The 10,735-nt window shown below is 39.0% G+C and overlaps 1 protein-coding gene across 1 annotated transcript; it reads right to left on the bottom strand.

The window, feature by feature from the left end:
- Positions 1 to 35: 35 nt before the first annotated feature.
- LOC118274023 (zinc finger protein ZFP2) lies at positions 36 to 9,793 on the bottom strand. The gene is made up of 13 exons (XM_050707824.1): positions 9,427 to 9,793; positions 8,837 to 8,968; positions 8,181 to 8,471; positions 7,542 to 7,727; positions 7,008 to 7,145; positions 6,494 to 6,621; positions 5,910 to 5,984; positions 3,933 to 4,064; positions 3,239 to 3,367; positions 2,722 to 2,863; positions 1,951 to 2,070; positions 1,283 to 1,486; positions 36 to 667 (listed from the first exon to the last, which is right to left on the bottom strand). Exons 1-13 carry the CDS (start codon positions 9,535 to 9,537, stop codon positions 521 to 523), a joined length of 1,935 nt encoding a protein of 644 aa, XP_050563781.1. The 5' UTR covers positions 9,538 to 9,793; the 3' UTR covers positions 36 to 520.
- Positions 9,794 to 10,735: the final 942 nt, after the last annotated feature.

The raw sequence follows: 10,735 nt of genomic DNA on the forward strand, positions 1-10,735 counted from the left end.
ACATGTAATTCGTAATTAAACACAGACATATTTCAAATATTATTTATTTGTTTGTTGTTAATTAAATATATAAATGCAATAATAAGCTTTATTTACTCTTAATTTTGGGTCGATTCGAATCGATTTTCAATACAATTTTTTTACATTCATTAACCGTTTGACCGCCATGTCAAAACAGCAAACGCACCATCACCAAACTATGATTTTTTTCTCTACATAGTATTTTTTAAAGATTTTATGAGTTTACATAGAAATAAGTCTACTAAAAATAAATAAAAATGAGTCAAGAAAAGAAATTTAGTGAAGGAAATTGGAAAATAAAGGTTTATTTAAAAGTATGTTATTTAATAGTATGTTATTTCCATTAAATAAATTAATAAATTTGCAGTTGTGACTGTGTGGGTCCTGGGTACTTTTTAGCCTGTCTCTGGCGGTCAAAAGGTCTGTCTCTTCAACAGATAGATTGTTCAATGATTACCAGGGCCTCTGACGACATTTTTTAACTGATGATGCTAAGCTATTATGATTTGTTGTCCTTAAGCCGCCTTCTCCGTGTGGGTGCGGGTTCCTTGGTGTGCACGGTGCGGACGTGGAGAGTCCGTGTGCACGACTTACTGAACGCCACGCCACATATCTCGCACTTGTACGGGTTGTCTCCTGAGTGGATCTGTGGCAGGAATGAACATAATTAAGACTTTGACTGCCATCAAAAATCAGTTGAAGGCAACTCCTTCGCTCGCGGCGGTCTCTTTTGCCCCCCATGACGTTTAATGTGTTTTGTAGCTACGAAATGTGTAGATCAGATTTAGCTACGTAAATGTAATAAACTGTGTATTGATTATTTTTTATTGTAAAATGTTAAGGTTGAAAATTAACTTCAAATACTTGACTAGTTAGGTTCGTGATAACCATTCACTCATTGTACTCACTCTCATAAAACAGTCTCAAATTAAGATGGTATTCGGGGATGAACGAAGTAAGAATGAGATTTTAAAATATAGGTATTCTTTATAACTGATTCTGTAATATGGTACTACTACTTATATCGGTTTAAGAAGAACACTAAAGGTAAAAAGGATTATTATGTTATCGGCTTAATCACGTAACTATTTGACGAATTGATCATGAGTATGTATGAACCTCTAGCATGGCTTGAAAATAATCGAGTTCCTCGTTAAACAGCTACGTGAGTAAACCAATAACATAGTAATTAATTTAGTATGTCAGTATGTCTCACGAAAGTTATAGGGAAAAGAACCAATGGGAACATGTTTTAACATACCTTTACATGTCGTTCAAGCGCCTCTTTTCTCTTAAAAGCCTTGGAGCATACATTGCAAGGGAAGGGTCGCGAGTCTGAATGTTTCTGCTGGTGCACGCGGAGGTCGAAGGCAGTGAAGCAAGCCTTGTCGCAGTGCGGCTGGGGACACTTGTACGGACGCTCGCCGAAGTGGGTGCGCTTGTGCATTACTAGCAGGGCGTTGCACTAAAGGGTACAATAAATTATTTGTTAGTGAGGTATGGATTGTTCTTATTATTTGATGATTATTTTCAGACTTACACATCAACAGTTTTTAAGTGGCCACTGCTGACCAGACCAAAGAATAAATTGTTTGATAGTGAGGTATTGTTTGTTTAATTGTTTTAATTCACATCATCACACATCAACAGGCTCTAAGTGGCCACTGCTAACCAGACCAAAGCGTCGTAGCCTCAGACTCACACAAGACCTCTTCTCACACGGAGAAGGTTTGACCATTAATCACCACGCTTGCTCAATGTAAGTTGGCGATTTGAAAACTTCAGATATTATTATAGCCCAGGTTTTTTCACGATGTTTTCCTTCACCGTTTGTCAGGGGTGTCTATATAGAAAGTACATATAACTCGTACTTGCCGTTGGTACTTGCCGTTGGTAGTTTTCAATAAATAAATAAATATAAGAACTCACCGTAAACCTCTTCCCGCAAATATCACAGACACATTTCTTCTGCACGGGGTAGTTCTCGTTGGGATGCTTCAGTCGGAAGTGCTTCCAGTACGCGCGGGCACTCTCTATCTCTTCAGGACACTACAGGGAATAAACATACAAAATTATACTTAAAACATAAGTTACTAGTCTTCATAATAACTACATACCAAAATAACTAAAACTCACATACATTAATGGATGGTCTCTATACTAAGACAATTGTCTTACCTGCTTAGTAAATTACTATGCTGACTATACTTATATTAATGGAGAAAAGCTCTACTAGTTCCGAGTCACAGTCAGTAGGCTGCGCGAAGTTGCTGTGTCTGCGCACACTGCTTATGATGTAGATCTAGTCTATCTGTGACTCGAAACTAGTAGAGCTTTTCTCCATTAGATATAAGTATAGTCAGCACAGTAATTAGTAAATTACTGCTAGTACAGAAACTACTAGTACAGAAACTAAAGCTATTGTTATACTAAATTATAAGGTTTTTAATAAAGCCACACATCTTTTGTAAGTATTGGTCGGTTCAGTGGTCCACCGACCGATGACCCATGTGGAAGTCAATTATGTTCTGCACAGCACAGTCTCCCCCCACCATTCGTATTCCCCAACACCCCAAAAGTCCAGCAACGTACGACTACTATGGACGTCGATTGCTTACCATCAGGCGATTCGTTAGCTCGTTTAAAAAATCTGCAAAGCAAAACCCACCACAACAACATTAAAATAAGGTCCAAACTTACATGTTCACATCGTGCCGGCCATTTTGTCTTAGCGCCCTTTAGCCGATAATGTACGGGTTGTCTCTTGGGGTGTTCCTTGCGATGGTGGACCCTCAACTCCTCAGGGTCCGAGAACGTGGCTCCACATACACGACAACCGTTACTGAGGGAAAGTAATATGTATAAGTCTTATAATGCGCAGTAATGCCAAGCTAAAGTAACCCTTATATCCACTTACATAGAGTCCGTGCTCTGCGTGTGTTTGACCGACATGACCAAACTTCACGTCGCACTCCGCGCAGTAATGCCAAGCTAAAGTAACCCTTATATCCACTTACATAGAGTCCGTGCTCTGCGTGTGTTTGACCGACATGACCAAACTTCACGTCGCACTCCGCGCAGTAATGTCAAGCTAAAGTAACCCTTATATCCACTTACATAGAGTCCGTGCTCTGCGTGTGTTTGACCGACATGACCAAACTTCATGTGACACTCCGCGCAGTAATGTCAAGCTAAAGTAACCCTTATATCCACTTACATAGAGTCCGTGCTCTGCGTGTGTTTGACCGACATGACCATGTGCCGCTTGTACGCTACGCTCGACACGAACTTCACGTCGCACTCCGCGCAGTATGGACCGTCTTCTGTATTCTCTTCTGGTTTTATCTAAAGAAGTAACAAATAATTCAACAATATAGATGACGGCGCATGAGAATTAAAAATTTATTTAGTCTCTCAGTTAGGTAATGAAAAAAAATACACACATACCTTTTTCGTCGTATAGGACAACAATAAAAAGAATCAAAGTTTGCGAATGAGAGCAAATATGTCATTTCTACGTATAAAACGTACCTAGAAGTGACGTTACGCGATATTTCATATCTTTGAAAGTATGTATTTGTTTCCGTAAGAAAATAAAAAACACAAAATCAAATCTTTACAAACAATCCATAAGACGGACATTAAAATAAAAATTAGTCATCTTCCCTCTTATACATATTATTTACCCACATACGAATAACACTACCGTAGTATACTACCAATACTAAGCACAAGAATTGGAAATTAAAACGGGATATTTACCATGTTTTTCAATTTTTATGAGTTTCCGATATTTCGGCACTGTTGCAAGCACCACAAAAACATGGTAAATATCCCGTTTTAAGTTCCAATTCTAGTGTTAGTGACCATGTCAGTTTAAAAACTAAGTACAAATTACGTCACTCACCTCATCATAGTCCTTATGTACCATATTCTTATGTACAACAAGTCCTCGTTTACTGTAGAAGGAGTACCCGCAGTACCCACATATGTTCTCTGACGGATGCTTTACTCGCATGTGGCTTACATACGTTGTTCTCACTCTGTAAGGGGTAGGTAGATATGAATATAGTATGTGAAACTATCCCCTAGTTATTCCGCGGATATCGCACGATCTCCGGAGAGGCGGCTAACCTCCTTGCCGGACTCCCGCCGTGGGATTTGGAGGCGAAGGTGCTCGCGCGCGTCTTTAGTTTGCGCGCCGACGCACGTCGCCGGGGCGAAACTCCACTGCCGCGCCAGATTAGTGCGTGGCGGGACGAGCTCCGGCGCGATCTCATGGCGGAATGGCGGCAACGACTGTCGCAACCGAGGGCTGGGCTCGCTGTCATTGCAGCGGTAAGTCCCCTCTTTGAGGAGTGGCTAGAGAGGCGCCACGGTGTCCTCACCTACCGCCTGACGCAGGTGCTTACCGGACATGGAAGCTTCGGTAGGTTCCTGTTTCTGATTGGGCGGGAGGAAACGCCCGGCAAGGCTCGGAACCGGTTTAAAAAATACCGGTTAATACCGGTTTATATCGGTTTTCCTCCGAACTTTTCTTAAGAACGTGAACATTAAAGAACTTTATTTTAACCTAAATTAACCGGTTTATTCGACGATGGCATGTCGGTACACGCGTTGAAATATTATTATTGAAATAAGCTGAACAGCGCGCGGCGTTTCTTTGATGTGCGTCGTATTAACCGGTTTTTATTGCTCTAAACCGGTTAATCCGAAAAAACCTTTATGAAAATACTGTTCCAAATACCGGTTTAAAAAAACCGGTTTCGCGAACGAAACCCAATGTAAAGGTTTTGCGTACAAGTACATAATAACGGTTTGAAAATTTAACCGGTATCCGAGCCTTGACGCCCGGGTGTCATCACTGCGAAGACCGCCCGGAGGACACGGTGGAACATACGCTTGCGGTCTGCCCTGCGTGGGCTGAGCACCGCCGTGTCCTCAGGGATGTGGTCGGCGACGGCGCCCTCTCGCGTCCGGCACTGATACAAGCCATGGTGCGGAGCGAGGGGGACTGGGATGCCGTCTCCTCCTTCTGCGAAGCAGTCATGCTAGCTAAGGAGGAGGCGGGGCGCGTGAGAGAACGAACCTCCTCACGCCCCAGCCGTCGCGAGAGACACTCCGGGCGTCGGGGATCGCGCGACGATCTCCGGCCACCGTAAGTGCGGGCCTGCGGACGGCGAGCAAGGGTAGTTCGCCGCCCGACCAGAACTAGACCCGTGCGTGCGGCGCGTCGCGTTCTGCGCGCGCCTCAAAGAGCCATCAGACCACCACAGATGGGGCCCAGTAGGGCTGATGCCTAATCCGGAGCTGCGGACAACCTAGCGGGTTTACCGGGGCTCCGGCTCGACGGGCAGGAGTAGGAACGGGGTGGTTTTTAGTCAGTAAGAGTCTGACACTCCCTCTCGCCTCGCCCAAGGCGGGAGAAGTCATTGGATGATTTTCCACCCTAAAAAAAATAAATAAATAAAAAATCCCCTAGTTATGTTATAGATGGGGCAAAAATAGCGTTTTATTATTATTATTTTTTTATTAAAATGTTGATCCACTCTAGTGTTTTCTCCTGTGTCGTGAGTGCGTTTACAAACGTACAATTTCATATACACATGATTCCCAGACTCATAACAACAATTTGTGAATCACACAAAGAGTTCTTCCGAGTGTCACTGTCACACATTGCACGGCAGCTGGATGACCAGCCACCGCACCAACCGTGCAGTCGGTTTGCATATTAACGAAGTGGTTTTTTTATGTAATATGTAAAACATTGTTCCGAATCTGAGTGTTATGTGTATAAGAAATTAGATTTTTTAAAGGTTCAAAATTCAAACGTGAGGCATTTAATTTTTTAATGAAAATCTGATATTTATAAATGAAAAATAGCTTACGTGAAAACCTCGTCACAATATTTGCATTTATATGTGATTCCCTTGTGTGAACCTTGATGCTGCCTCACTGTGGTTCTGAAATACACCGATACTATATAATATAATCTTCTTAGTAGGGTACTTAATACTGTAATTTTGCTCACTAGATCGCGCTAGTTAACGCACATTTGCAGAACAGTTGTCATAGACTTTTTTTTAATATCTTACAAAGAAAAACAACTTATCACAAATTTATTTACTTTTTTTAACATTCGATCGTCTGCTACGACTCAGTTGGTACAGTTATTTACAGTTTTAGTTTTCTAAATAATAAAGCAACTAATCTACTACACAAAAAAGCAAAAACAAAACAAAATTTAGCCACCAAAGACAAAACAAGGGAGAAATAGCCAAAAAAATGGGAAATTTTATCAAAAAAGTTAAAATGCCGATAATTTGAAAACGGTTAAGTTTGGGATATGGGGTCCCATGGTCAAATCAGTCAGGAATGATGTAAACTATCACGTCTTAAAGGATTTAGGTCGACTTACCCTTTAACCCTGTATATTAGTAAAAGTGAGCTGTTTGAAATACTGAGTACTTACATATTACTAGAGTTGTACGGACATAGCTTGCAGACGAATTTCTTCCCGTGGTTGAGTGCGTGTCGCTGCAGGTTGCGCTTCGTTTTGAACCTGTACTTGCATATTGTGCATTCTATGTCTCCTGCGGTCTGGAAATAATTCAACATTATTTTACCACTAATCGCCAATTTTTTTTTTATATTTGGCGATTTATATTAGTTTTTATATTAGTTAATTTATGGTTGAACAGCATAATCGCGGCAGAGCAAACATTTTCGGGGTTAGATTTTTGGAATTTTTGACTTTTGCAGTGATACTGAATATTCTCTGCCTCGCAGTTAGAGTGGTCGCAAGTGTGACTGCCGAACAAGGTGTCTCGGGTTCGATTCCCAGGGCGGGCAAAGTATCTATTACTGGGCTTTTTTCGATTTTTCGTAAATTTCGGGGACAAAAAAGCGTGACGTTATGTAATAAATAATAATAAAAAGATTTCACAAATTCCTTCTACAATAAAACAATGTAGTTTACAACTGACCGGCGAATGTTTAGTTAGATGATGTTTCCACGTGTGTGTGTTGTTGAACCCTTTGTAGCAGAGGTTGCACTGGTACGGACAGTCCAGGTAGTTCGACGACTGCTTGCGCTTGTTCATCTCTTCTAGCTGCTCCTCTAACTAAAAGGAGAAATACAGAAGAAGAAAAAGGATTAGTAATTAAGATATTAAAATATTGCCGTAGCAAGTGTGGGAAAGCCATGCTACGGCTCGGCCGGAGTGATACCACGACCTCACAGAAAACCGACATGAAACAACGCTTGTGTTGTGTGAGTGATGTGATCGGAAGCCCAATTAGCCGGGGGGCTAAGATTGGGAAGGGGGGGGGCTTCCCAATCTTTCCCAGAGGGAATCAGCCCCCAACAACTCATAAATTCCTAATCCCCAAAAAGCCGGTAAAGCAATTGTAACGCCTCTGGTGTTTCGGGTGTCCATGGGCGGCGGCGATTGCTTACCATCAGGTGATCCATCTGCTATGCCTATCCCACACTACGACACTGAATACCTGAAACTTACTGATAAAGTAACAACGGTAATATCATCCATATCAGTATTGTCTTCAGTTGGCACAGCATCCTTTATCTTGTTCATTCTTTTCTTTGCTTTAGTGGTCACTCTCTTTGATCTCCCTTCCTTCTTGGATGGACCCAGCCGTGGTTTTCTTACAGGTATTTTTGGCACATCTACTATTGTTTCTGGAAGCTGAAAAAATATTGTTTGTTCTTTAAAATCATTCTGTAGATGGTTATAGTGGTGCAGCATACAGTTACATGGCATAAATATGATGATTAATGGTAATTTTTTTATAATAGCAGGGGGCAAACAAGCACACGGGTCACCTGATGGTAAGTGATCAGCGCCGCCTATGGACACCCGCAACACCAGAAGAGCTACAGGTTTCGTTGCCAGCCTTTTAAAATGGAATACGCTTTTTTCCTGAATGTTTGAAGGTCTTATCGGTTCGGAAATACCGCCGACGATAATAGTAAGCATTCCACATAATTATAAAGCTATTTGATTGGTAGACTAGTCGCAAGCATTAACTTTAAGGTATGGTTCTCATTTAAAACGTGTTTTATCTAATATGGTGATCAGGAGCTTTTTAAAAAAACTACAAAAATTACAGATATTACATTGCAAAAACATATTAAGTACCTCAGACTCATCTTCATCTTCATCCATTTTCACCTGGATTTCCACCTTCTCCAAATCCTGAAGTTTCTCACTATTCTTGCTTTCATCGTCACTGGAGCCATTACACGGGCTGCAATGATCTGGGACATCTAAATCATCATCGTGATACTCCTTTTTAATGACCTCTGTGACAAATACTGGCCGGTCTATGTCTATGCAATCTGTGGTGTCTTGTTCTATACTTATCTGTGTCACATTTGAAATAGTAAGGAGGTTTTGCTTGTCTATTGATTTTATTAGGGTTGGCGTCACCTGGAAAAGAGATTAACAGAAAATTAATTGAGATGTTTTAAATTCATAGATATGATTTGCATTAAACCAAAAATTTTATAGCAATAATAGTCTCTAAATTATATTACATAAGGATTTTACTATTACAAAATTAAATGAGAACTATTCACATTTCATGATCAAAATTTTACATTAACAATTGTTTAAGTAGATGGAATTGTTACCTAAATTATAGTTCTTCAATTAACTATGTGAGACCAATTTAGATGTTTAAGATATATTAATTGTATGTAACTTTTTTTAATTATAAATAGAAGTATTTAATGTTTTTTTTTTAATATGTTACAAAATAGTATCTTATTCTCACAAAGATAAGAAACACCTACCTTTCCACAATCATCAATTATTCCACATAACAGAACTTGACTTTGTAAACATTTCTGTCTGAATAAGTGGAACTTCTTCACAAGAGCAGCACATTGATAGCAAGCATATGGTGGCAAGTTGGGGTAGAGGGGCTGAAATGAAATAAACAATGTTATAATGTAATACTTGTACTGAAAACTTGGGCAAATAGGGATGAATAGAGACAGAAGAGGGAAGGGTGAACAGATTCTATGAAGAATTTCCCAAGAAGTAGGGTGAATAGGAAATGAAAAATTTTCTGACACCTATCTGAAGGTCATTGGGGGACGCCTATGTTTAGCAGTGGACATCTTGTAGCTGAAATTATGATGATGATTTATCCCTTTTCTGTCTGTATTCACCTCTCACAAACAGACACTATTGTGCAATTTTAAAATAAAATATTTGCTTCTGGAAAATTTACTGTTAAACGTTAAACATAAGTTTTTATAAAATACTTAATCATTACAGGTACATAAACCTCAACCACATGACTACATCCATTTCATAATAAACATCGGTTACAAATTATTTGTGGGTATTAAGAAAAAAGTTATTAAAACATACCCACCTTACTTTCAATCATCATTGATGCAAAATATGTTTCTAAAGGGTAGGACAATAAATCCTGCATCTCTACATCTGTGTTTAAGCAAATACGACATATTCTGACGTCTCCCATATTAAAATCATAGAAGTTTTATTGTAGATATCTAAATAAACTACGGATTAAATAGACTAAACTATAAACACTTTTACAGATACATGTTCATGTAAAAAACTAGTTTTACACGATGATAATCAATTAACTGCTTATTTATTTATTCTAAACATTAATAAATTAACACTATTATAATATTTTTCATTCAGTAATTTGAAAAACAGATATTTTTTGCCTGTTTACGTTTTCACAAGAATAACAATGGCAGGCAAGTGAAATGTCAGTCAAGCTGTCACTGTCAAATACGTTTTGTTAGTTACGTAACAGATAACGTTTAGCAGCGTTTTGATATTTGTTATGATAGTTGCAGACGCCTCCCTCCCTCACTCAGTCTAATATCAGCAGGCAGGCCTAGAATCAGCTTCAGTGCGTCTAGGAGTATTTATGATTAGCATTAAAAAAAATTCAAGGGTGAGAATAATATTAAATAAGTAACAGAAAATTAATTGAAGGTAGAAACATCTTCGAGATCTTAGCACTTGACCAGTATTGAAATTAACTAGCAAGTAACTTAGTATCTAACTAGTACTAGTTAACATTTAATCCTAGGTGTATATGTGTGTAACCTTGGATGAAAAGTGAAGTGAATACGTTAGTCGGTATAATATGAAAGTCATGAAAAATTCAATGAGTTACCTGTAAACACTAAATAGTGGATAGAGAAACATTTAGAAAAAAAAACGGAAAGGTAGTACAGGTACCTCTGGAATGGATTTTGTTTTTTTTTGGTATATAAATGGTTCTATTTAAAAAAAAGTTTACTATTTATTCAGAAATGTTTAACTATAAAAAAAATTAAACTATAATTTAATATTTTTTCTAAACCAACTGCATATTTTCGCTTCGTCACAAAGGAACAAAAGGAGAAACATGCATCATTCATATCAAATTCTGAGAAAATGGAATAGTTTCTGTGAAGTCGTCAGAGTTTTGTGTCAAGGTAATCTGGTACTAGACGAAAATCAATAACGTCCATTATGACTTGAGCTCTGCAATAAAAACTGCAAGGATCTATGCAGGCTGACTTATGTAGGTGCGTAGATATAGATTGGTTCAAACCGGATTTGTGCAGAACAAGTTCTGAGAAATTATTATTATTAAACACATTTTGTATTAGGTCTATGCAAGAACGAAAAGGAAAGCAAAAAAGTATAATGCA

This window comes from Spodoptera frugiperda, chromosome 3 (assembly GCF_023101765.2).
Source record: "Spodoptera frugiperda isolate SF20-4 chromosome 3, AGI-APGP_CSIRO_Sfru_2.0, whole genome shotgun sequence".
NCBI lineage: Eukaryota > Metazoa > Arthropoda > Insecta > Lepidoptera > Noctuidae > Spodoptera > Spodoptera frugiperda.

Coding starts and splice junctions, on each gene's coding strand:
- LOC118274023 (XM_050707824.1), bottom strand. CDS start 9,537: ATGGGAGACGTCAGAATATGTCGTATTTGCTTAAACACAGATGTAGAG. Junction 4,065..5,909: donor TATTGTGACGAGGTTTTCAC/GTAAGCTATTTT, acceptor TACCCCTTACAG/AGTGAGAACAACGTATGTAA. Junction 668..1,282: donor CGCTTGAACGACATGTAAAG/GTATGTTAAAAC, acceptor TTCCTGCCACAG/ATCCACTCAGGAGACAACCC.